The following is a 27664-nucleotide window of genomic DNA, read 5'->3' on the forward strand; positions in this document are numbered from 1 at the left end:
TTGAAGTCAAAAACTTCTAAAATATGGAACAAACGACCATCATGTGTCGACTTAAAGGATTACATGCGTTTAAGGGGTTAAAAAATCGATATTCTTTGTTATCTTATTAAATTTTGCAATACTTAAAAAATATTGTCTTAAATTTTCAAATTGATTCAAGTTATTGTTTCGGAGATACAGCCTTGAGAAGTTGTGCGCTCGAGGCTAGCTAGGCTAAGTGCACCGTCTTTAGACGTTTTGTTTTGATGTTTCTAGAGTCGGTTGGCAAGAGAACTCTCGAGAACTACTCAATCGTCCTTAATGAAATTATATACAGGTCTTTGAGATTCAATTTTCGAAGACTTGAACGACGGATGTTTTTCGTTTATAACTAATTTTATTATTTTTTTAAATGTCTCCCAAAAATCCTAATTTCAGTTTTCATAGCAATGGCCAAGTTTAAAATATTTTTTTTTTTTTCAAAAAAAAAAAAAGAAAAGCCATATAACCCCTGAGCCTGTAACAAATCTATATACCATAATACAGTAATATATTTAATATACGATTCCATATCAGTCGATGAAGAGATTTTACTCCACACATATACGTACATATATATTCAAGTACTTAGCTATAATTGCATTTACTTTCCTTTTCCACAACAACAAAAATGCGTATGACTTACCTTGACAGTTGGCAACGGCCAATGAAGAAATCAACAGCAATGCAACTGACAGCTTGGCCAGCATAAGCGACAACGCCGCACGTTGCGTGGACATTTGACATTTGCGCTGACTAACTGCAGCCGCAGTGTGCATATGTTGTTGGTGTCGTTGTTGTTGCTGGCGCTTCATTGTAGTCACTTCAATGCGCCTGCTGTCGGGAGTTGTGCGAATTTCACCAAAATTTGTTTCGAAATTATACGAGTTGCTTTTGTTTTTGTGGAAAATTTGTGGCACTGCAAGGGTAAAGCGTGTTGATGAGCTTGCCACAGCTTGTTGCAGGCAATCGATTGTTTTTGCGCTGGCCGCAAGTGGTGCAGCTGTCGTGTTTGGCCGGCGCACAGACCACTTGCGCGATGTTGTTGAACTGTTTGGCCAATGGAAATGATGTAGGAGCTGCGACACGCAAAAAAAAGGCAAACAGTTGTTGGTTTGTTTTATTTGTTTTGATTTTATTGTTGTTGTAATTTTATTATTTTATTTTAATTTTTTGTCACTTAAAATTTTTTTTTTAATTTTTTATTTTCAAAAAAATTGTTAATTTTTTTATTTTAAGTTTTTGGTTTTTTTTTTGTGTTTTTTGTTGTTGATTTTTTTGCGCTGGCGCCGCTGCAACGCGCGAATACTAGTGCAAATAACTTAAAGTCGCTCCGCCAACACATACATAAACATATTTTTGTTTGTTTTGTTGCTTGTGCCCGCTTATATGCAACCGTTGCTGTTGTTGTTGCTATTGTCGCGACGATTTTCGTTATTCGTCTGCGTTGCACGTTTCGTTGGCAAATCGCTGGCCGCTATTAAATGCTGTTACACTCGTTATTTTCGTTAATGCGTTTTGTTGTTGTTGTTTTCAATTTTATTTTTTTCTTATTTGTTGTTGTTTTTTTTTAAATTTTTTTTTTGTTTTATATTTGTCTCCTGTTTCTGGCTGCTTGACCAACTAAAACTTTAGTCGCTGTGGCGATTATGTGAGCAACAATCGATTGTTGTTGTTGTTGCTGTTGCTATTGCAGTTTGACTTTTGGCGCTCGGCTTCACATTTTCAGCCATTCACCAGCTCACTTTAAACGATCGTGTGTGATCGCGCGCGTAATTAATTTATTCGCTGCTATTTGATAATCCACACTTGTTATTGCTGTTGTTATTGTTGTCTGCGGCTTTTTTTCGATTATTTTAATACAAGTGCCTGTATTTTTCACAACAATTATTTATTCGTACATTTATTTGATTTTATTGTTGGTAAATTTTTTCACTTCACTTGCCGTTGTGTCTCTGCAAAACACACAAACACTCAAATAAATACATATTATAAACATAGCATACATTCAAGGCTGCGTTTGGGTCAAACAACCGCACATATTTAAAATGGGCGAATTCGCTTGAATTTTTCGCATGCACAAAATGCAAAAATCTTCATGAATTCGCTAAATGCAAGGGAATCGAATGGATATTAAATTGAATTGTGTTTGTTTGCACTTTTGCAGTGAGAAATTTTCACAGCCTTTGCATTTTGATTACACTTTGCTACACAATGAAGTTCGTGCCTTAAGTCTTTTGAGTTATTGTCTTTGCTGATGTGATCTGTCGGCGTCAGAGTTTAATGAATTTACTGCAGTCGGCAAAAATGTTTGTATTTCCCCACGCTTTCTATGCTCAGATACTCAACTAGCTGACTGGCTGGCGGGCAGCTGCAGCTGGAGTTGAGTGATGGCTTTTATGCACTTCAGGCAAATTAAGTTTGCAATTTGTTGGCTGTATGCTAGAAGTCTTATAAATCTCACTAAAATATGGCTAATGTCTTAAATTGTTCTTGGCGAAAATTATATGCATTTTGCTTTGATGCGAATTTAATTCAAATTGTTTAAATCTTTCTGCAAGGTCAGCTTTTATAAAAGTGGACATTTGAAAGGTTCTTCTAAGCGAAGTTTAACTAAAAAAGTATTAATTATTAACTTCTCAGCGCGCATTATGAAAAATTATACAAATTATTAAGAATTATTACAAGTATAAGGAACTTTATTGAAATAAGTAGCCTGCGAATTTGTCTAAATCTTACTGAATTTACGTCAAATTTGAAGAGATTATTTATTTTCTTACTTAAGTTCCAAGCTAAGAGACTATGAGGCTTTACTATTGCAGATTTGTGCGAATTTTTCGTACCCAAAATTAAGAAAAACCAAATATTTTTATTAAATTGTTATAGCAGAGGTATTAAGAATAGTAAAGGTTTAAAAAGAAATCTGATTATACCAAAAACCTGCTTAGGGAGTGTTATTTGGGTTGTGCGATAGACGAAGCAACCATTCGTAAGACTTTGCTATATTCGGTAGAGACAAAGACTTAACAAGGTGGAAGTCCAAAAGTCACCAAATATTTTTATTAAATTGTTATAGCAGAGGTATTAAGAATAGTCAATAATGAAAAAAGTAATAAAAACCATAATTTTCAAATTTATTTTGTCAACCACCAAATTATTAAGACGAGTGAAGAAATACCTGAAAAATTCATAAGTTATGTTGCGCATATACCAAGCTAAGGTAATATGTATTTTTTGATCAACGGATTACAAGGATCATTCCTCATTGATCCCTTAAGATTATTTGAATACAGGAAAAATTGCTTCTTCTTAATTGCATAGTCGGAGCAGATACTACACTTTGATTATACCAGTTCCAGGTCACAAAGGAATCCTGGTTAAGCAAAAATTGCGAAATAACAGTATGAAAAGTGCCAATCGAGTGGCTACAAAAACAGAACAGAAAATATGGAAATAACCAAAAACAATAGGCAATGAAATTTCCAAAAGGTCTGACAGACGGATCAATGCGAGATGGAATGACCTAAGCGCATGAAAAAATACGAAATTCAGGCTTTTAGCTCACAAGTTCTCGAAAGAAAGGCATTACATGCGAGACGGATGGGCATAAGTAACGACGATAAATGCAGAAAGTGCAATGAAGTATAAATGAGAGAGATGCTGGAACACCTCTTATGCTTCTTTAAAGCCTTAACTAGAGCTTGTCTTAAATATATAGAAGCTACGCAGTTCAAGGAACTAGATGAAGTAGCAAAATTAGATATCAACACGCCCTTAAGCGATGACGTCCTGTAGGATGGATGTATATTTCAGCTCAAATTAAACAAGATAGTTAACTACATATAATATTATTCAAAGTAAAGAATGGAGAGACATTTAGGTACAAAATGTAAAAAGGTTTTTTTTTTTGTTAATTTCAATATATGCTAATACATAAATGCCAATATAAAATTATGTTGGATATTTTCTACCTCAAAATTTGAAGAAACTTGACCTGAAGACCAAACCGTCAACTCGTTTATGCCTCGTATTCTTACTATTGATATGTTGTTTAGAACAAGAAATATACAGAAGCACTCCTTCTAAGCTTAGCCACATAAAACAAAAGACCAACTTTATGCTAAATTATATGTAGAAATGTAATTTAATTTATTGGAAGCTCATTTAAAAAAAGTCAAAATATATCGAAAAATATTTTGGAGCCTAAAAAGCGGTTTGGAACCTCTGAGGGCTGCATAAATTGGAAACAGGTATGATAGAAAATAGGAAAGAAATAGGAATTTTATGTGTATTTTTTGGCTTAAAGCTACGCTCATCTACTTTTTATTATTATCTGACTATATACCCGTATTAATCAATTAAAAGGTTTATTTGTTTTAACATCCAACTTTCTAAGATTTGCTAGAGAAAACATTTCCATAGTAAAGCAAACACCTTCATGTCAAAAGGCTTTGCCAAAAGGGGTTGAGTTATAATTTAATATAAATGTTCTAGTGAAAAATATTGCTTCGAAAAGCATATTCCAGATTTAACTTTCGGTAATGGAAGGCAAAATATAAGGTTCCTACATGTTCCAGCACTTAAGTGATCCTTACTTCCAATCCACACATGTGATACAAACATTAAAAAATCTAATCCATTAATTTTTTTTTGGCTTAAAATATTTCATGTTATTAATAAGAAAGCAAGTTATTGATGCTAAAGAAAATACAATACCAAAACATTAATTTTTATATATATTTGGTTATAGAAATATGAACATGAAAATTTCCTTATCATAGAGTCAAAAGTGAACTCTCACACAGCAGAAATTGATAGTTTCTGTTTATTTTGGTCCTTCGAGCCTGATATGAAATAGCAATCATATATTTTTATATTATATATATGTATACAAGCTAACAAATGCTTATTAAAATTGCAGTTAAAATTAATTAACTAATTATTTTTTTTATAATAAATTAATTTTAAAATCTCTATAGAAAAAAAGCAATATGATAATTGCGTCCATAAACAATTTTTCAATATTGGAAAATTCATCAAAATTCTCGAGTAAGGTAGCATTGTATAAATCAAGTAGAATATATTTTAAATTGGACCATTAAGGTCGATTTGAACACAGCCAGGCGATCAATTTATTATCGAAGACAAACGAAAACGTCGAATTATACAAGCTCAGTTATATTCAAAATATTTCTCAAATACTAGAAAATCATTTGCTTGGCAGTGTGGTCTGCAAAAATATAGTTGCTGACTTTTTAGTTTATTAAATGAATACCCATTTGCACTAAGCTTGAAAACGGGTACTGTACCGGATATACATGTACATTTATTTGAAATTTAATTTGAAATCCAGTCATTAATCAGTCAGTTCTTATTTGCACTGTCACTAATTTTATATGACACTGTATGTGTATATAAATGTCGATTTATATAGTTAGAGAAATATTTTAATAATGTTGCTTCATATTTCTAATTGTTTTTTGTTGTACTTTGCTATTCAAACATGTTGAGCAGAGTTATTTTATGCAATGTGTAAAAGGTATTTATTCTTTAAAAAATATTGGAGAATAATCGAAGTTTGTGGCACTCTCAAGGAGGGGCTTTATATCCTATAAAGTACCTATATCCTATTTGTATCATTTATATATAATCACCGTCCCGAGCCAAGCGATTTAACCACGCCGGCCTATCTGTTCGTCTTTCTCTATAAACGCGAACTAGTCCGAGACCACAGCGGTATTTAACTTCCATACAAACTGATCGCTCAATCATCAATCATGTTCTTGTATGGACAACTTTTTTAGTTTACAAGATATCCTCACAAAATTTGGCGTGGATTATTGCCCATTACTGGCCTACATGCTCCAATATGATTGTGCAGATTGGATTATTGTAGCATATATCGTATAGCTGCCATACAAACTGAGCATTAAAAATCAAGTTCTTGTAAGAAAAACTTTTTTATTTGACGAGATATGTTCACAAATTTTTACACAATATATTTTCCAAAGCCACGCTGTAGTCTCCAGATAAATTGTTCGGATCGGTGCATTAGAGAATATAGCTGTCATATAAAATGTTCATTAAAAAGGAAGGAGAATGTCTTTTTATATCCTTCTAGGCTATAAAAATTGCAAATGTGTTGGGTATTTTAGCTGCAGAGCAGAAGAAGTAAACGTTCTTTCTTGTTTTTCAGTCTAGAATCATTTGAAGTTTCCAAAAATTTAACTGAAGTTCGTTGCTTAAGTCTTTTGTATGTTTTGGAATAGAAGCTAAAAAGCTACAAGGGGTAATGTCGCTACTTAGCGTTGGTATTTTATATGTAAAATAATGCATTTTATTGGCTTTTTGAAATTTTGAATTTGAAAGGTATACTTTTTTTTATTTTTAAATTTTTTATTTTTTATTTAAAAGCCGGTTAACTTCAAAATCTTTGCGGAAAAATGTATTCTACATTTTTTTTCCATAAAAAAAATTAAGCGGAAAATCGATTAAATTTTTGTTTTCAATATTTGCAGGCTTTCTCATATTTCAAGTTCTTATACTTAATCTTCTTCAACTGAATCATAGTCACAATATAATTTTCAGGTTTGTTGCTTAAGTCTTCTGTCTGAATGTAATTTTTGTACAGAAATGGCAAATAATAGAAGTTTGCTGTCTCAGTCGTCTATTGGTATATTTTTATAATATAGTGAGGTCAAAAATATTATGAAGTCTGAAGACTCTTGGATCCATCTACGTGAACAGGCATCATATCACCTTCAACGCGCCCAGCAGGCTCCTTAAATTGTTTAGAGTGTTGGACCTGTGTGAAAATATGTGATATATATGTATCTCCTACATGATATAAGACATAGATCGCAGTGCAAAACTTAAATTAATTTCTATCTATCTAATATGAAGTATGTCGCTTAAGTCTTTCGAGCCAAGTACTTTTAAAAGAAGTTCCTAAGAAAAATTCAAGTTTGTTGCTTAACTCTTTTGTAACGAAGGCAGCAAATGCATATATTATTGATGAAAAAACAACAATAAATTGTATTATAATTTTTGGTGCTTAAGGAGCTCGATATATTAAATAAATAAAAACATGTTTGGACGTTACTGGGTTATTTTTTGTTACTAAAAATATTTTTTATAAATTAAAATGTGGTATATGTATTTATATACATTTATATGTACGCATATATTTCAAAAAATAACCATGCATAGTGTAAAATTGTCTACAATTCAACCCGTCCGTACCAGCCGTGGAAATCTCCCTCAGTCGCAAGTACAAGTACAAAGTTAATACAACGCTTTTGAAATAAATTAAATTTTTGCTGCAAACTAATTTCATTTCAGCATTTTTGTAATGTTTTTTTGCCGCAGCCGTTTGCGACTTTGTTTCCTTTCACTTTAATGTAGCTTTTAAACACAGCGCTATGCCGCTTTAGCAGCGAGCCACAACTAGCTGGCCAGACTGGCTTCCACAAATTGACCTCGTGTTACTATTTCATGAAAAAATGAGGGAAAAACACGAACAACAAATAAAAGCATATGTTTTGCTAGCTGTTCCTGCATATATAAATATGTGTGTTTATATAAATCTATATATAGTTATGGTATGTAATGAGCGCGCGGGCATACTTTTTGCGCATTCAATGAATATTTCTTGCATTAAACTATTTTCGATTTCGTTTTCATTTCATTTGCTGATTTTTTATTTGTTTATTGTTGTTTTTTGTTTGTTGCTACTGTTTTTAATAACTTTTTTGTTTTTTTTTTTTGTTTTTGCACTTATGATTTTCCATATTTTTCTAACCACACTAATTTGCTCGCATTCTTCTGTGTGCCTTTCATTAACACTTCGAGTGCGAAGCCATTGCAATTTGGCGAAACCAAACACCCACAAGCGAGTAGAATGCTCTAAAAAAACACACCACAACAACAATGCGTATAAAGCGAAGGTGGTTTGGTTATTAATTTGTTATTTTTGTACACTCATATTGTTGGCTTTTGTGCTTATTTGGGCGCACTGATACATTTTCGAGCAGCAACCTTTTGCACAAACAAGCTTTTCGACAGTGAAATATACATATTATCATATACGTGTGGTTGTTTGTGTATATATTCACTTCTGCGAATTTATGCCGTTATATAGTTACAGGCCGCATTTCCAATCACTTGGACAGCACAAAAACCCCGTTCACAAAGTACCCAAGGGTCTCTTATTTTCTGATTATTTTCGTGGCTTTTTGCTTGCAGAATCTTTTGCTTTTGCGAACGTCGCTTACCATACAAAAAGCGCTCGCTGCGCACACTCAACACGCCCGGATACGTCAGCACGGAATGAAAGTTGAATCGTAACTGGTTGGACTTGCGAGCGTTCAAGTCATAACAGCGCTAGCTGCGAGTCGCTGCGTGCCACTCTACAACTCTACCACCAACAGCAGCCACACTACCACAAGCAATCGCAAGCGTATGAACTGCAGCGTCGGTGGCGTTGACTGCAGCTGCCGTCGCTTATAACTCCAGCTTGCTACTGTTGCTAATTCCATGATCATTGCTGACGCCACCTGTGTTTGTTGTTGTTGCTTGTTAGCTTGAAAAGCTGCTGCCGTTTGTGGCGACTGCGCTGTTGGCCGCTCGCATTGCTCATTACTGCTTGTTATTATTGTTATTGTTGTTGCGCTGCGTCTGCGTAATCGAGCAGTTGTTGTATTTCTTGTTTATGTCGCTTACTCATTTGTTCATTGCTTGCGTTTTTTCTGCTTCTTCTTCCTCTTATTCCACTATCGCTTAGTTGGCCCAAGTCAGTGTCTAAGCTCGGCTTAAAAGTTTTGCTGCCGTTGTCCACTCGTTTGTTGACTTTTGGCTTTTACAGCGAGAGCGCTGTGACGTGAGTAGCTGTGTTTGTTGTTACTGTCTTTTTGTTGTATTTTTTGCACAGTCGTTTACATGTTTCTTTGTGTGTATTGGCGTCGTCTCTGTTTTCAAGTGGCATAATGTGTCGCAAATTCCCACAATACAATTGGGCTAATAATAACAAGCCTTTGTTATGCGGCGTTGCCAGTTTTTTAATTAATTACAAATATTTGGTTAAGTGGTTTGAAAATGTATCGGCGTCTAATGTGGAGAGATGAATTTCTATAGGGGTTGAAAAAGCTTCGTTTGACTGAGATTTTATTTAACTTTGATTTTAGTGACTTTATTGATTTACTCTCCCCTCTATCACCCTTTTCGATCGACTAGAGAACGAAGCGGGTGTCCTTCTGATAGATACTAAAAACTACACTGGATAGACTAGAGATAATAGATTCATTAGTAGGGTTCATTAGTAAAACGATTATATACTACGGTAAGACTTTTTAATGACTGTCAGTGAGATCTGTAGCAAATTTCACATCAAAATAATCCTAAGAGCTTACTATACTCATGTCTTTCTAATGGAAAAGATCTTCGGTGATAATTGTTTGTCGCGAGCAAGTGTTTTTGATTGCTACAAATTATTCAAAGAGGGTCAGAAACGACAACGAACCGCTTCCAGGACGACAATCAACATCCACGAATGATTAACACCTCAATAAAATAAATAAATCGGTGCTTGAGAAGAGACGATTGACAGTCAGAAATCTTTCTGGCCTCGTTGGAATATCGGAACGATCAGTGAAACCAGCTTGAAAGATCATTTTGGGCTATGAAAAGTGAAAGCACGATTGGTTGCAAAATCACTAAATATTTTCAAAAAGCAGCGTCGCCCTAACAACTCTAAAACAATGCTTTCCGATTATCAGGATGTTATGAAACGTAATATTACTGGCGATCAGTCGTGGATATATGCTAACGACCCGGAAATAGAGGATCAATCGGCCGAATATCGTGGCAAAGGTCAGCCGAAGTCGAAAAACTACTTCAAAGCAGGACAAAAATCAACGTTATGTTGACAGTTTTCTTCGATTATGGAGATCTGGTGCAATCCGAGCTTCTTCTGACTGGCCAAATTGTCCAGAAAAATACTATTTGAATGTAATGCATCGTTTGCGTGGCGCTATTTATAAAAGGAGCTCGGAATATCGAACCGACAACTCTTGATTTTTGCACCACGATAATGCTCCCTCGCATTCTTCATTGATTCTTCGTGATTCTTTCGACAAATTTTCAACCAATGTCGTGTCGCAATCTTCGTACTCACCTCATTTAGCTCCGTGTGACTTCTGGCTATTCAGCAAACTCAAACGATTGCTCCGGGGTAACCATTATAAGCCAATTGAAGATATCAAACATCAGTCGTTTGAAGGCAATTCTGGAAGTTGACTTTAACAACTGTTTCGAGTATTTTAAAGCTGGCACATCTGTATTGGAGCCAAGGAGGATTGCTTTGAGGAGCACGTTGTTTTTCCGCGATGGACTCCTAAATTATTGAACTGATTTTACTAAAATTTAACACACTGTCTCCAATTTGAAGCAACTAAGAAGATAGGATAGTCAAAACAATTTATAAAAAAGAAATACAGTGAAAGATGCATTAAATGGAGGCTCCATTAAGCGGACATCTGCATTAACATACGAGTATTAACTGGTCCTATAATTTGTTTGACAGAAAGGCTGGTTCATCTGTGTCTGTTTTGGGGAGATTTCGTGTATACATTTCTGAGCAATGTATTCCCAAAAAATATAAAACAGTTGAATATAACACGAAGTTCTCCATAACTCGAGCTCTTGAGTTAGAAATAGAAGTCAAATTGCATATAAATTTCCTGCCATCACTCGAAGTTTTTTTGTGAATTATGGTGATTCAAGTTCGGAAAGTTCAACTGTAATTATAATTTTCGGTAAAAATTTAAGGGCCTTTTTCTCAATGTCTGCATTTGTCAGTTAAGTTCTGGTAAACTTAACCAAGATTCCTTCTTTCGGTAACTTTTTTTAACTAGAACTGGCAGTTGCTGTTAACCTAACTGAGAAAACAGCTTTAAATTAAACCACAAGTACAATCCCCTGGATTTTTATACTCTCAAAAACCGTATCGGCTTTATTCGTAAATGAAACTTTCACTGTACTGAATAGTTTATTATATGAATAATAGTATAAAATATATACCACAGCAACGCGTGGACAGATCCCCTAGTAGTAGATATGTTAGAAAAAGTTATACTTGCTGATACATAATTTTCTCCTTGCCAAAGAGCTGTTCTTTGATTTTACGGCAGTGTGAGTTATAGTAAATGAATGTCTCTCTTATTAGAATTAGTCGATAAAAAAACAAAGAAAATTCAAGACAGGGCTATTCGAAAGCTGACTAAGGCAAGCCTAGAGTGAGATTGAGCAACAAAGTTTAGAGTTAATAATAGTTGGATAATTCATAATAGGTATAGCTCAAAAGGAACGAGTGTTCCCACCAACAGATCAAGAGAAGATGTTATCAAAAATCTTTGTAGCAGATTTAAACTGAAAGCAATGAAAGTTACTGTAATCGTGTGCAATTTCTTACTTCCTACTGAAAAAAATTAAGAAGTGGAACTCCAAAGTTCTGTGGTAATTTTAAAAGCATGGTGTGACAGCATAAAATTAAAAGATTTTTGGGAGTTAAAGAAAAACTACAATTATGTACCAATTGTTTTAAAATTTTTAAGATAACACATTTTTCAAGAATACACACTGAAATAAATAAATTATATTCTTTGTATTATACGAGATCTTTGACGGCGCAAAAAAAAGGTTATCCACTGCTGCAGTGATTCTGAGCTTCTCTGTGGATAAAAATAAAAAAAAAAATTCGTTAAACTGGGAGATGTTCGCCGTACAAAACAGATTGAAAGAAAAAATTAAGTTTTACCTCGAATTTGGTATTTTTTGGTCTGCCCCTTAAGAGATACACTTAGTGTGAAACTTAAAAAAAATACATATGTACATACATATATATATTTTCATAAACCGCTAAAATGAGGTTAAAAAATTTTTTATTATTTTAAAATATTACGTATACTAAATTTAAAATAAATTTTAAATCGATTTTTCAATTAGTATTTGATCTACAGCCTTATAGCTCTTTCAGTTTTTTTTTCAACGCTTTTTCCCGAAAAAGAATTTTTTTTTTGAATTTGCTTGCTTGATAGCTCGGAGAAAAATGATCTGATTAACAGGCATGAGTATTTGATTTGCAAAAGGATGTCCCTTAAGGTCGTGAAGTCGTACAAATTGCTACTATCGAGTTCACCTCCAGTAATGACGATATCATCAAAAAAGTTAAAGAAACAGTGTTTGAAATCATCGTGTGGTCAGCAGAGAGATCTCAACAACTACAATGAATCGACGTCGAAATTTTCCTATCTAGCGAAAAGTGCTCCAAAAATGAGACGAAACCTTAATCTGAGGGCTCGGAAGACCATGCCAGGCGAGTCTTATAACAAGTGTATGAAAATGCGGATTAAGTGTTGACACTTTATTATTAGCTCAGGCCACTATTATTAAGATAGCACGGCAATAATAAAGATTTGTAATAAAATATGTGAAAATATAGTTTTTTTTGTCAGTTTGCGTCAAATTTGATCAGGTGGTTTAATAATATTGGTTTTAAAAGTAATAAGAATTTACTTCGAGAAAAGGGTCGCAAAACATTAAAGGCAATCACAGGCTGTAGGAATATATCGGTTAGAACAGGAAATCTGTATACTTTATAAATATAATATATACTGAGCGACTGCTCACATGCTATTTATGCTAAATATTTCAATATTTACGGCATATGGCAGCACTTGCATCTCAATCTTGAGATCAGCGCCACACATTTATGCATTTTGAGCTTCTGCACCTGAAAATAACTGTAAATAGTAGTTTTCAAAAGAATCTTTACATACACACAAATATCAGATGCATATTTATAGAAGAACGCACACCTACAAGAGATCTTCTCCGACAGTGCAATTTTCCCTGAACAACCGTTACGCCGCATAAATATTTATTATCTACGCAATTACAAAGAACTTAATTGCAACAATAGCGGTTTTGTAGCATTGCATTATTATAATAACGCGCACACACACACACATGCGCCATAAAGTTATGATTGTATGCAAACTACACAATGCAAGCCAAACGCACACATACACACACTTACAACTGACAACTCAACTCAACGCTTTGCATGTGGGAACCAAACGAAACCGCCGAAAGGGTCACCAGTTCGAGACACCGCTACGAAGGCTTGCAGAAAATTGCCACTTGCAGAACCTGTTTGGCAAGCAGCGTAACCGTTTTAATGCGCCAACCATAACAACAACAACAACAAAAACGACTCAGAACTGTTATAACGACGACAAAAGTATACAAGTAGGGCTAGATAGGCAATAGGAAGGCAGTGTTAGCAAATGCAACAACAACAACAATTATGTGTAACACAACAACAGCAACAACAAATATAACAAAACAGCAGCAAAAACAAAATATGACAGAATAATAACAAAAACAATACCAGCAGAAAAAACTACAACAACAACAACAATTTGAAAATGCAAACCACAACAACAACAAATATAATAAAACAGCAGCAAAAACTGAATATACAGAATAACAACTGCAAAAACAATAATAACAATAAAAAATACAACAACAACAACAACAGTTTATAAATGCAAACCACAACAACTAAGCAGCAGTAAAACAAAGTCCAACAGAATAACAACAACAATATTACACCAATAACAATAATAATTCAAAAATACAACAACAACAACAACAATTAAAAAATGTAACAATAACAAAAAACACAATAAAATAAAAAAACAACAAATGTACAACCAAAGCAACAACAACAATGCAACAAAACTAAAAATATAAAAAAGACAAAAACAACAACAAATAAACTAACAACTAACAAGCTAAACAAAAGCACAAACAAACTGGAGTGACTACTTCAACTCTGCTGCAAAAGTTTCCATGTGTGTGTCCGCGGCTAAGTGAGTAGCACAATTAGCTTTCTGGTTCCCTTCTTTCTATGTCAATTACATGCGGTCTATTGCAAAACGCTCACATAAATAACCAAATGAATTGGCAAAAGAGCAACAAATGGCGCAAACGTCACTGCCAAGTTGATGTCGTTGTTGCCACATATGCGCGCGCTAAAATGCGGCCACAATGTCAGTCGCTGTGGAAATGAAGATGCGCGTCGTGGTCGCCGTCGCCGTAAATATCGGCAACGGAGCAACAGGAAAATCAGAAATTGGGTCACACGCGTGCCGTGGCGCGAATTCAAAGAACTAACTACACATCAATACACACATACATGCAAACAACAGTCAAGTAGTTGCACACACAAATCATTCTTGAAGCATTGCTGCCACAAATGGCGCTAAATGAGTTATTGCTCTGCTAAAGGCAACGCCGCCGAGGCAGCTAACTAACCTAACTCAAGGCTGAAAGCAGTGTGTCATGCTTATATGGCTTAGTTCTTTCTTGCTGAGCACATGTGCTGCTGCATCTTAGCCATCTGCAACAGCTGTATCTCAATCCGTCTATGTATGAAACTGTGAAATTCCATCTCCGACTTCCTCCGCTGCTAATTTGCCGCATAGCCAGCGGCTAAGTAGCTAATTAAAACTTTGAAAGCATTATAAAAGCTGCGGGAAGAGGCATAAATGTGTGTGTGTAAGAGAGCTTTTACAGCGCAACAACAGAATGTGTGTTCGATCGTTAACATTCGCTGGCTTGATGCTGTAGAACTGCTGTAAAAGCACTGTTAATGCGCTTTCAAAGCTTTTCTGCTTTGTACGAAAGCTGAAAGTGTAGTTTGAAGAGAGCTTAATTTCAGCTGGCAATACCTGCAGTGAAATACAATAAAATTTTAAACTTCAAATTACAGCAACTCTGTTTAAAAAATATATTTTTCTATATATAAAATAGTCATAAACGAGCTCCACTTGCACCGAACCTACAATATTCTTCACAAACACAGAAATTCCTTACAAGAAGTCGATTCCGATTTCTTGTTTGTATCACAGCTATGTGCTATAGTAATCTGATCAGAAAATTTTCTTCGGAAATAACATTATTTCTTTAGACATAATTCATGGCAAATTCAATGAAGATATCTCGTCAATTGAAGAAGTTTTCCATACAAGCATTTGAATTTGAACGCTCAGTTTATATGTAATATGATATCAACGACTTTAGAATGAGCAGCTTTTTGAGAAGAAAAGAACGTGTGTAAAATTTCAGATCGATGTCTGAAAAACTGTCTCAAAAAACGCGAAATTGACTCAGCTCGTCTTGCTGATCATTTATATTTGTGTATATTTTATTGGGTTTCCGACGCCTCCTTCTGCGTAGGCTCTCTCACACCCAATATTTCATGTATGATATAACCCATAAGGTTTTTTGGGAAGCCTAATCCACACCTTCAATCGGTGGTCTACTCATACAAAATAGTTGTCATCCATAATAGCCATTTTCGGGGGATATGGAAGCAGTTCATTTAAAACCAACCATGTTAGGTTACGTTAGAGGGCTGATCGAAAATTGCACGCGGATCTATATGTAGCCCTTTATGAAGCCATAGAAAAGAAAACCTCACTTCATTTTCTTTACTAGAGCTTCTGCAGATGGCATCTGGTAGCACTCCCAGGCTTTCTGCGAGTGCGCTAGTAGGGCAATGGCCTGTTGAAAGTCCCATAACTGAACGCGTTGTTAATGAGCTCAAGGCTAGTATCGCCATTCTGCTGTCTAAGTGGATGGCCACTTCTCTGAAGGAGGCTGCACTGCGGAGCAGTAGACATACTGATACTCTAATGGCTGCAACCTCGGCATGGAAAACACTGCAATAGTAAGGAAGTCTGAGTTGGCCACCAGAGCTCGGTTTGACGACTCTATGATCCAAGTGATCTGGTATGAAGTCAAAGTGTGTGAAGATTTCCGAGTGTTCAAACAAGTGTTCTTTTAGGAACCCAGATTCTCTGAGTCTGATAGCAACTTTCGCAGTACATTACGATGATGTCTACGGGGAATATGTGCCAGATGGCGTTAAGTGCCATGATTGGAGTGGACCTTAGTGCACTACACACTAAGGTCTCTTCCTTGTCCAGCTTTTGCAAGACTGAGGTCGAAATATTTCATCATCCACACCTTTGATGAACCAGGGGAGATAGCCGAAACTGACATTAGCCAGCTCAATAGATTTCGGATCGGCACAAAGCGGTTTGTTGATTCACGAGTGTCATTATGAATAATTTTGTGGGAGTTCACGGTCCCAAAACGGAAAGGCGATATAATTTTAAGTGAGATTCGTGTTAATATCGACGACTAACCTAACCTAACCTTTCTTATAAATGCAAACGAGTTTATGCTTAGTAACCTAGATACCAAGAAATATTGGTCGAACTTAGCTCCGACCAAACTTTTGACAACCGTAATCAAAATGATTTAAATTTTTCAAAAAATATGCAGTTCTTTTGGAATCTTTGTGAAGTTTTCTGATCAAACTTTTCCTTCTTAAGCGTATCATTTCTCAGGTTGCACTAATTCAGGCAGTCTCAAGTCATATTTAGACCACATAAGCACTTTAAACTCTCAATCAGAGCAACCACTGATTTTCCCATAAATGAGCTTTACATAAAATTTTGAAAGTTATGCCAGTAAATTTTTCATATTTGCCCATTTCACAACACATTTTGGAAGTCGGATTTTTATTATTTTTATTTGTTATTTTATAACTGTCTTTGGAGCTTCCTTTCGGACACATTCCTCCGCGCGTCCAAATTATGAATAATAAAAATCCAGATCCAAAAAATTTCATAATACAAGTATGTTCAAAATCAATTCCGGAAAAGCGAATTGAATTTAAGAAAGAAATCGAAAACGAAATTGCTCACGATGTTAATAACGATAAGATCAAAGTATTTGCGATTTATGAAGTAATCATGCGACTGATACAAAGTATTGAATTGTCACTATTCGCGGCGGATGAGAAGTCGCCGATGCACATTGCAGCGCAAATGCCACACAACGCCTTTATGTGGACCAAGGAAGCCTGGCAGGAGCGTGTGCACTATGGGCTTTTTTGGATGAAAGTCATTGCGAAGGCGGCAAATAGAGGTTGGGTGGAGGAGCGGAAGTTGCAAGTGGACTTGAGACAACTAAATGATTTTGCGCTTTCAATATTAATGTCGTACATCGAAAAGAAGCAGCAACAAGAAGCTTGCAAAAAGCTGCGGTATGTACGTGTATATGTATTCATGGTATTTGGAATTGAAATTTTTGTGTATAAAAAAGTTTATATATAGAGGAGATCTGCGGAAGGTTAAGCGTAGAGCTCTTATAGGCACAACTGAAACACTTTCATATTATTAGAGAAGCTATTAACTATAGAAATTCAGATTTTGAACTTCGTTCCTTGGAATTAGTTTAAGATATTACACGTAACATAAGCCGCTGCTCCTCTTTGAACTCTGCCTTGAAGACTCTAAAATCTAAAACCGATTCTGATTTTATTTTTTACCCTTAAAGGTCCCTCCGATTCAGTTCGGTCCCCTCAAAAGCCTGTTTAGAATAAGAAATATTTAAAGTGCTCTGAGTTTGACAGCTTCATGACACCCTTTAACCATCTCGAACATGGATTAAAATTGGGAACTATCCTCTAGTAAATACTTACATTTTGAATTCTGGATCTCAAGATTTCCTAATTATTTCGTAGATCCGTTTCTAAGGTTTGTAGACGGGTGCGAAGTGGCTCCGTCTTGTTGAAACCAAATGTCGTTGAGATCACGAGTTTCAAGTTCAGGCATCATGGCGCGATAACGGTTGTTGTTTTGTAGCGCCAGAATTCTGCTAAGTTGACAGTCCTTGGCCGGAAAAAAATCCGGGTCCGTTCCGATTACGTAGACCCGACTGTCGTAAGAACGAGCGCCATTGACGGTTACGGTCTCACCGGCATCTGTTTTGAAGAAATATGGACCGATGATTCCACCGTTATTTTTTCTAGATAAAATGACTACTCTTGAATATCTTCAGGTTGGTCTTTCTCCAAGAGCCAGAAATGGGTTTCATCGCTGAACAAAATTTGGTTCGAAAAAGTCGGATTTTCTTGGAACTTGAATATTCGTAATAATGTTGAACGATTTGGGTTCTAAGCATTATGTGTCAGGTTTGTGATAGAGCTAGGCATTCACAAAGAAAGTGGAAAACTGTTTCCTTATTCTCTACTAACTTGCAGCTACGGCATATATTGTTATAAGATAGACCTACTTTTACCCATGCTGCCCAAAAAGTTAGTGACCCGTTGTTGTATCTGTGAGTCTTTATATACTATTTCTGAACCTAAATAGCAAGTTTATGGAGTTCTTTCGGTCATATTTGGGCAATGTCTGCTTTGTTACCTAGTGACTTGTTATTGAGCTCCATCTGCTCTGAGCTATAGAGTTTGTCCGGAAAGTAATAGGATTGAGCCGATTAAAAAAATTAAAAACTTGCAAAATATGCTCCTTCTGCGTCGATGCAACGCTGCCAGAGCGATTTCCAAGCATCGTAGGCATCACGGAAGGCATTCTCCCTAGTAGCCTTGAAAGCCGAGGTGCATGCTACTTGGATCTCTTCTGTCGTCTCAAAATGATTACCCTTCATCGGCCTTTTCAAACAAGGAAACAAAAAAAGTCCAGGGGGCCACACCTGTGCTGTACGGTAGCTGCGAAAACGTTGGCATTTCGGCCTTGGTTAGGTAGCTGTTCACAAGAAAGACGATGTGAGCCGGAACGTTTTCGTGATACAACTTTCAATCGGCTGCGATGTCTTGTCGGGTCCGATTGACCCTTCGTAACAGTCTCTTCAGGACTTCCACGTAAAACTTGGCATTGACCGTTTGTTCAGTAAGAACAAAGTCATAGTGGACGATGACTTTGATTCCAAAAATGACAATGAGCATCATTTTCACTTTAGATTTGCTCGTTCTTCTCTTTTTTGGGCGAGCAGACACTGCCGTGTGCCACTCAGAAGATTACCTTTTTGTCTTGGGATCATACTCAAAGATCCATGACACGTCACTTGTGATTACGGTATGCAAAAATTGGGGGTCACTTTCTCACAACTTCAGATTTTCTTGGCACACTTCCACTCGCCGCAAATTCGGGTCGTTAGTGAGCACTTTTGTGACTTGTACCACTTACAGAAACACGTCGCGTGAAAATGCTTGTCCAGCCTTTAAGGGAATGTCTTGCAGCAAAATTTTTAACTCATATGCACATTTAAAATTCCAGATCGGTTGAAGAATACGGCGAACTGCACGAATCATTAAGCAATGAGTTGATTGCCAATACTAAGCAATGGAATAAACTCAAAGAAGAGAAGGGATCTTTCGACAAATGTACTGCCACTATAAAGGCACTTGAAGAAAAATTCCTTAGTCTAAATATGCAGGCACTTTGTGAGTACAGTTTAAAGAAAAAACCTGAAAAGAAAAAATATTTACAAACATTTTCTGTTACACAGTAAAGCAAAAGATCAAAGAAAGGTACATAAGACGCCACAATGAAGTGTCAGAGGACCAAGCTAAACTTGAGGCTGATATTCGAATAAAAGAGCTCATAAAACAAATTGACTATTACAAGGAGCGCAGTGAGAACGATGCATTCATAGAAGTTTACAAAAGCGATGTTTATAACAATACTATAGAGGTGAGTTTTAAATATTGGAGGACTATGACTCGGTTGTATTTGGGTATTACACCCTCCTAAAAACGTTGTTTACAATACCAGAGAGCATGTGGGTAACATATTAATGTGTTAGCCACTTGCTGTTCTTTATCAATTTTATTATGCCAGCTCTTTGAGTTAAGCCACCTGCTTGTTCGATTCGCCACTTCTCCCATTTTGGCGTATCGCAGTTAACCATTACAACTACATCAAAATACAAATATTATTCTCTTATTTCTGCAGCTTTTGCGCTTAAAAATTAAGAATATCGAAAAGCAGTTTGTGACTAAAGAAATAGAAACAGAAGAAACGCGTCAAGTTCTGCAGACCGGCATTGCGAAATTGAAGACAAAGCTTACATATCGCAAAGCAAAATTGCGCCTTTTCCGCACAGCAGTACAACAGTACAGAGAAGGTGGTCTCACCGATTTCACGGAGTTGAGAAACAGTGTCAAATCGCTTGCGCAGTCGGATAAGTCGTTTCTAGTCATGGATACATCACCGAGCACGAATTTGACAAATAAAATCGAAACAACTAGCATGGCTATAAAAGCTAATTGAAAATTTAAAAAAAAAATATTCAAAATAAATATTAAAAATTAAAAAAAAATAAAAAAAAGCAAAATGCAATTAAAAAATCAAAAAAATTCTAATATAAAATATATAAAAAAATTAAAAAATTAAAAAATTGTCAAAAAATAACAAAACACGTATACATATATTCATATTTATAAGATAAATTTAATAATTATACTCCTAATATAATTCGCAATAAATTTCGAAATATATTTTTTAAAGAACTTTTTTTATTATAAAACTAGCTGACCCCCGCAGCCGTTGTCCTGCGTGAAATTATGTGGTTTGTAATGAAAAGAAAGTTAAATTTTCTCATTTCATTTTTTTTTTTCAATGTAACGCAGCTTTATAAATAACATTTTTCGGTTTCTGTTCCGGTGTACAGAAAAGATGTTTTCCAACTCGTGAGCACCCCACGGCCGTGTGAAAAAACATAGCATTTCCAAATTTATGCCTCACACTATGCGACTATATTTAGGTCCTGTTGACTGTCATCTCAACGGAAAACGGAATACGTTTCTGAGAAAATGGCAAATCGTTAGAACTCAAAGGAATTCGTAGGATCAAGCACTCTGTCCCTTTGTATTCGATAGGTGCATCACAATCAGTCGGTTTCCATTACACAGTTTCGGTGCATGAAGATTGGGAAACATAATAACGACGGGATTCTACTTTGAGACGCAAATGATGCGGTGGCATACCAAGCCTGTCCAAAGAATTTAGGAATACCACTGGATAATTCACGGCGTCGTCTTCATAGTCAAGACGATCGATCGATTTATTGAGCGCAAGTCTCCCGGAACTTGACTTTGAATCTTCCAGTTGAAGTCAACAACATCGTCATCAACATCATTAAGGAATCCTAGTTACGATAATTTGGCCCATGTCCGAACATTTGTGATGAGTTCATCTTTCGTGAATTGATAATAGGGAAGATGGAATTGATATCGAACCACCGAAAGTATCAACCGAAATTGAACCATTTCCAATTTTTAGCGAAGACGATGTAAAATGTCTTTTGACAATGTCGATGTTTATATCGAAAAGTATGCGAACTTCATTTTCATTCCAGTGATTAACGTGTTCCAGCATTTGTAATTGCTGGCTTACTTCTCCAAAACTTGCACACATCGAACCATTCACAGTAAGCAATGACTCAAATAAAGTTGAACCGCGTACATTAATCAATAGCAATCGAAGGTAGAAACAATCGTCGTTTTTCGGGTGGATTGTGTAAATTCGTCCTAATGCATTAGTTGATAAGACACCTGGATGTCAATCTACTGGTTGGCCTTGCTTTCTGCGTATATGTATATTCGACGATGGATTCCATGTATAATATCAAGGTATTTTCGAATAGAGCAATGTTCTCACAAACGCATCACTGACGAAAGTTGAGAAAAAAACTCGTCAATGTTAATTTTGTTGCTCTCGATGTTTTCCACTGGCTATACTGTATTCTCTGGGTTGAAATACACTCTTTGGCCATTCTCCAAATTAACTGCGAAACGTACAACAGTCGTTCATGAATTGCAAAAGTAAATATCCTACAAAGCGCTTTATTGCAGTTCACGTATCGACCAGTTGATACTTGCTGATTTCATCGCGTTCAAGACCAATAACCGCCATGTTGCTTGCTTTAGTGACTTACTTACAAACGTATTTTATCGATTACACCAAACTGCAATACTCTACATTGACATGACTTTTGAATGTGAATTAGACAACAGTGGCGAATATGGTATGATCCATGTGTTGTCAACTTCGATACTCACGCCTCTAAATTGAATGCTAAATGTTCTGCCATTGTCGTCTGGTGAACAACGCCGATTGAGTGGATATCCATCATTTCCAGTTTGCGATTCCGAAAGAAAAGCAAGCGGATAGTGTTTCGTGCATTTATTGTGAGACATACAAACCGCAGTGGGATTGTGGTGTCCGCAAGGTCCATGAACCATATTGGTTTTCATCACTTCGTATAATACTGGATTTTTCTTTGCATCAGGAATTACCGCATTATTGAATGATTTCATCAATTTGATCTGGTGTAACCACCTTCCACCATCCAAAGAAGAATGTGTGCGTGAGGCAAACCTCTCTTTTGCCACTCAACAGAGTACATCAAGCATCTAACAGCACCATATATGCGTTGCTTCAAGATAATGTCCATAAAAGCTGTTGCTTGCTGTGACATCGTGACGATCGCTTTCTGATTGATCGCGACCCATAATACCGCACGTATGTCATCGCATCATGGGAGTACTCGTTCATGTGGCTTGGGCTGCTAATGTATGTTGATGGCAAAAAGAACACCGACCGATATTAGCAATCAATCTGTAATTGATCACTTTGTGTGAAAAACACATAACATTTTCACTGAATAATTTTCAAAAATTTTTGAAGCAAACGCCAAATTTGAAAGATTTAAATAATTGAAAAATAAAATAAAAAAATTGAATAATAAAATTTGTATGGAAAAAATGAACTTTTTGGAATTGTCCAATTTTCCGACTTTTCCTCACGAAAAGCATATAGGTTTTTTTATTTCTAAACCTTCCCCGATTCACACAGAACATTCTCTGAAAATTTCATCAAGATTGGTTCAGTCGTTCTCTCAGGGTTACTAATAAACAAACATTCATTCGTTTGTATGGGAGAAAGAAAAGGGCTGGTTTTAGGGGGTTTCCGGAAATTATTCGATTTTTTTTCTCCGCATAAACCATCCCTGAACCTCAACGAACATTTTAAAAAAAGAATTGTCAAATTTGGTTCAGTCGCATGAAAGTGATGCGCGTACATACATTTTGGCGATTCATTTTTATTTATATAGATTTTTACTAATATATTTTACATATCTTCTTTATGTAGCCGCACTAAATGTTTGCCATAACTGTCCGCAGAAATGTGATCGGTTAAGAAATATTGAATTGAGAACCAAGAACAAATACTACACTAAAACATTGGATACCTCTTATGACAGTACTAGCTTGACTTCAAATGAAGAATCTCTTCTCGTATCCTATACCGTAACTTGATTCAAAATAATATTTACTTAAATACGGATTTTTTGAGTTCAATAACTTGATTTTCGCATTTTTAATCTAATTTCAATAAAAGATACGTAAGCTTTTGAGTTCTAGAAAGCAAAAACGAAGAGTCTAAGTATTTTTTCTGGCACTGGTTGGTATAACTTTCGCATAACTATAAGTTAGATCTGAATTTCGACTAGAATTCGTTTCCGAAGTTGCAAAATAGGACTCTTTAGCGAAGTCAATAATCTTTCCTGAGTTCATTTGCTTTTTCCCACATTTAGCCTATTGTTTACCAGTAATTAGGTCAAGAACCATTCTGCAGAATGTTGTTAGTTGTTAAAAATTAGAAAATCAAAAACTCTTCTTGAGGTCATTGGCCCGTTTTTTTACCTATAGCAAAGTCAACTACTTTTTCCGTGGTCACTGACCCTTTTTATTATATTTAGACACAACATGTATAGAGGTTAGTGACCTTTAGTGAGTTGAACGGCCTTTTGGCTTACCTTTATCTAGGTCAGCAACACTTATTATTCTTTGTTTAAATTTAGGGAATAAAGAACACTTCTTGAGGTCATTGGCCTCTTTTAATATTTTAAATCAAAAACCTTTCCTGAAGTCTTTGAACCGTGTTATGACCTTTAGCCAACTCAACACCTTGAATAGAGATCAATGATCTTTGGTCAGAACTTTGTCTGATTCTTTGCGATTCAAGAATTCTTCTTGAGGTCATTGACTGTTTTAATAAGCAAAATCTGCAAAATTTCCTAAGTTCATTGACCCTTTGCCAGGTAATCAACTTGTATAGGGGTCAATGACATTTAGCAAAGTTAACAACCCTTTCCTCTCACTGGTTTTGTTTACATTAGTGAGCTCTGAGCGACATCAATGAACCTTAAGACTTCCGTTCCTACGACAATCGGATCTACGTAACCGCTACAATAACAACAGCCTGAAGTATAATAACGTGGTGGTGAAACGATAACCAAGAACTAACCAAGAAATGAAAAAAATCAAAAGTATTTTTCCCAGTGTGGCACCACTGCAAAAAAACGATAGCAAAATTTGGAATTCAACATCAGATATGGAAATGAAACCTTGACATGAAAATTTAGAAAATTAAAAATTTTCCGATTTGAAAAGCTTTCACGAATTAACGAATTTTTTCGACTTTAACTTTTTTTTACCTTTTCGTCTGCTTTTGGAGCACGATTTAATTGTTGCACTTTCGGCTAAATTATGCGCAGAACTTTTTCTTTAGAATTAATCGCTAAAAATCCGATCACAAAACGTCTTTCGTTCCGATCGCTGCATGATGTGCGGCGATTCAGAGCATCAGCCAGTACAACCAGCCAAAGGAGTCTAAAGTTCGAACGACCCGTGCGTTATTTCAATTACAAAGTCAAGCTCAAAATACTGGCCGTTCACATGGCGATCAAGAAGCTAATGAACAGGATACTGTTCATAGAAGATCTGGAGCGTAACAAATTGGGCAAATTCATACACGTGCAATGTCCGGAACAGATTTTAAGTTGGAAGTACGAAGACTGGTTGGATACGGAGTCACACAGATTGCTGTGGTTCAAAGTCATCGACCGCCAGATGTCACCTAGGCAATTTACAATATGGATGAAGCTAAAGAACTATACGGCCATACGGAACTGCCTCTACGATTTGGGCGATTGTTATGTGAACAAAAACGAGTTTATAATGCCAATGGATGTTATGGCGTAAAAAATTAATGATATTTATTAAATTTTTTAGATATCATTAATTTTTTTTGTTAATTAAATGCAGGTCCATTGTGAAATTTCATAACTTCGAGGCGGAAATTTCAAAACAAGTGCAAAAGAATGAGGCAAAGGCTGACAGAGTGCGCCTCCAACTCGTCGCCTTGGTTTTTATTAAAAGAACCATGGGCTCGTTAACCAAAAAACCGGAGGATCTCTTTCGTAAGCAACCTTCTGTATTTTTTAGAAAGCGCTGAATAATTCAAAAAATATTCTTATTCAGTGATATCTAATATAGAGAATAATTATGTGCTGCGTTTCCACAAAGTGAGAGAGGAGCAGGCCGAAATGCGCCTACAAATAGCCGAAAAGCGGCTAAAGAAGGAAATCCAGAAAGCCAAGAAACGTTTTTATGAAGAACAGTTTGCAACAACCTGCACCACGGACACCTATTTCAATCAGATAGAGGTGATATACAGGCTTTTCTCCGTCTATTTATATGTAAATAAATTAGCATGTCTTCAACAGAATTTGCGCCAACGCATAGCGAAGTTAACGCTACATTATGACAGCGAATACTCGCGCTTAGATGGAAACATAACTTACTTGAAAACAGCTATTGAGAAAATGCAAGCAAATCGCTCGTACTTGGAGGAACAGATGGCATGGTTTAAAGAGAGCTTGCGCCTTTTCGATGAAGGCATAAATCCACCCAAACTATCAATTACGCCCAAACCCTTAAAAAATCTGCATTTCCATAAGGAACGGAGACTGACACTGCTGCGACCTCAGCGGAGTCTCATGTCCATAAACTCACAGACGCGATGGTCTCTGCGTCCTAGAACTAGGCCAAAAAAGGAGACCTCATTCTTAATAGGTACAGAAAATCTAGAGTAAAATTAAAAGTATAAAAAAATTACAAAATTCATAAATTAAAAAAAAACTAACATAAAATGTAAACAACACATAGAAAAAATGTGTAAAAAAATTTATTAAGCAAAACATATGAAAATTATACGCGAGACATTATACCAATAATATGTGTATGTATTGCGAAATAAATGACTACTTTCAGTGTCTTATTTAAAATAAATAAATTTTGTTTATTTTTTTTATATAAAATTTAGCAGAAAAGCTCTAGGATAAGAGAAAAGTACTCTGAGTTATGCTATTTAAATTCACAAAACTGTACATTTGCTGTAAAAGCCCATACTTAAATATTTCAAATTGCATTCACTGGCAACCTCGTTATAGTTGCCTCAAAAAGTTCTGACAATAATAAAAGCTTCGAGAGCAAAAGCTTTAAGCTTTTTTTTCGAGCGGTAATAACGAGTCTGGGATCACCTACGTAGACATATTATTCCATATGACAAATTTCCACCTCTGCTTCTTATAACGACTACAGGATACTTAAAAGAGTACTCTAAGCTTCTGGAAACGTGATATGAAAAATATACCTGATCTCTCTAATGGACTGAAGATCTTCCTCTTTCTCTACTTCCAACGGCAGGTACCGAATCGAAAACCTTCTAAGCTGGTCAAGCCAGCGCAGCCATTGTCTCTTGATTCGCAGCTCGAATTATTTTTTTCCAGAAGTAGATTGAAGAAATCGCACAGTAGGGAGTTGCCTTGCCTGAAACCTCGTTTGGTATCGTACGGCTCGGAGAGGTACTTCCCGATCCTAACAGAGTTTTTTGTGTTGCACAACGTCAGCTTACAGAGCCGTATTAGCTTTGCGGGAATATCAAGTTGAGACGTAGCTGCAAAGAGACGATTTCTTGTAGTGCTGTCGAAGCCGGTTTTAAACTCGACGAAGAAGTCGTGTGTGTTGATCTTCCTTTCAGTGGTCTTTTCCAAAATGTGGCACATGGTGAAAATCTTGTAGGCAGTAGATTTTTTAGGTCTAAAGCCGCACTGCTAAGGTTCACTCAGTTTGTTGGCGGTGGGCGTTGGAGGTTTATCCCAATGTATTTTTCGCAAATTTCAATCATCGGGTATGCTTTCAACCGACTATATCTTGCAAATAAGTTGATGTATGCACTTCTTGTCAGTTCTTCGCCGCCGTATTTTAATAGCTCGGCCGGTAATCTATCGGCTCCTGCCGCTTTGTTGTTCTTCAGGCGGGTAATTGCTATTCGAGCAACTTCATAGTCGGACAATGTAAAATCGATTGGGGAATCGTGTTCGCCATTTCCAGATGTTACACTTCCACTCTCTGTTCTTCAGTATGCTGGGACCATCAGCCACTAGATCCCGACTTTGGTTTCTACAAGAATATGATCCGGTCTTGAAACCTTCCGTTAAGTTTCAAAACTCATTGGAATTGCTGGTGCGCTGAAGTGAGTTTTATTTTTGAAAATAAGAAAACCTCACACCGAGCCTATGCCTGGCGAATATAGAGTTTGGTTACAGTATTGTTTTTGGCCAAATACTCGAGAAATCTGAATGAAAAATTTGCGATTGACGTGCCAGGAAGCCTTTGGTCTATTTGAGGTATCCTGATTACGAATTTGAGTTCAAAACTGTTCCATCACTTACAGCTATTTTTGTCCCGTTAGCCAATTGTGGAGGCTTGATCCCTACACACCTTTTCGACTACATAAAAACTCTTACTCCTTTTTCTATTACTTTTGGTTTTAGAAAATCCATAACTAGCAAGGAA

The 27664-nt window shown here is 36.1% G+C and overlaps 3 protein-coding genes across 3 annotated transcripts in view; 2 read left to right on the top strand and 1 right to left on the bottom strand.

Moving 5' to 3' along the window:
• LOC105225706 (sushi, von Willebrand factor type A, EGF and pentraxin domain-containing protein 1) overlaps window positions 1–8437 on the bottom strand; it is a 65086-nt gene extending 56649 nt beyond the window's left edge. Inside the window, exons 1-2 of the mRNA XM_049456136.1 lie at window positions 8292–8437; window positions 665–1973 (exon numbers count right to left, since the gene is read on the bottom strand). Of these exons, the coding sequence (XP_049312093.1) occupies window positions 665–833 (169 nt within the window). The 5' untranslated portion in view covers window positions 834–1973; window positions 8292–8437. The remainder of the gene's footprint in view (window positions 1–664; window positions 1974–8291) is intronic.
• An 8178-nt stretch (window positions 8438–16615) lies between these two features.
• On the top strand, window positions 16616–20427 carry LOC125778451 (uncharacterized). Its single transcript, XM_049456137.1, has 4 exons — window positions 16616–17197; window positions 19233–19399; window positions 19465–19649; window positions 19911–20427. Exons 1-4 carry the CDS (start codon window positions 16746–16748, stop codon window positions 20226–20228), a joined length of 1122 nt encoding a protein of 373 aa, XP_049312094.1. The 5' UTR covers window positions 16616–16745; the 3' UTR covers window positions 20229–20427.
• A 3954-nt stretch (window positions 20428–24381) lies between these two features.
• Window positions 24382–25919, top strand: LOC105225704 (uncharacterized). Its single transcript, XM_011204302.4, has 4 exons — window positions 24382–25002; window positions 25070–25224; window positions 25286–25470; window positions 25531–25919. Exons 1-4 carry the CDS (start codon window positions 24512–24514, stop codon window positions 25897–25899), a joined length of 1200 nt encoding a protein of 399 aa, XP_011202604.3. The 5' UTR covers window positions 24382–24511; the 3' UTR covers window positions 25900–25919.
• The last annotated feature ends 1745 nt before the right edge of the window (window positions 25920–27664 follow it).

Source organism: Bactrocera dorsalis, chromosome 4 (genome assembly GCF_023373825.1).
Source record: "Bactrocera dorsalis isolate Fly_Bdor chromosome 4, ASM2337382v1, whole genome shotgun sequence".
In the NCBI taxonomy this organism is placed as follows: domain Eukaryota; kingdom Metazoa; phylum Arthropoda; class Insecta; order Diptera; family Tephritidae; genus Bactrocera; species Bactrocera dorsalis.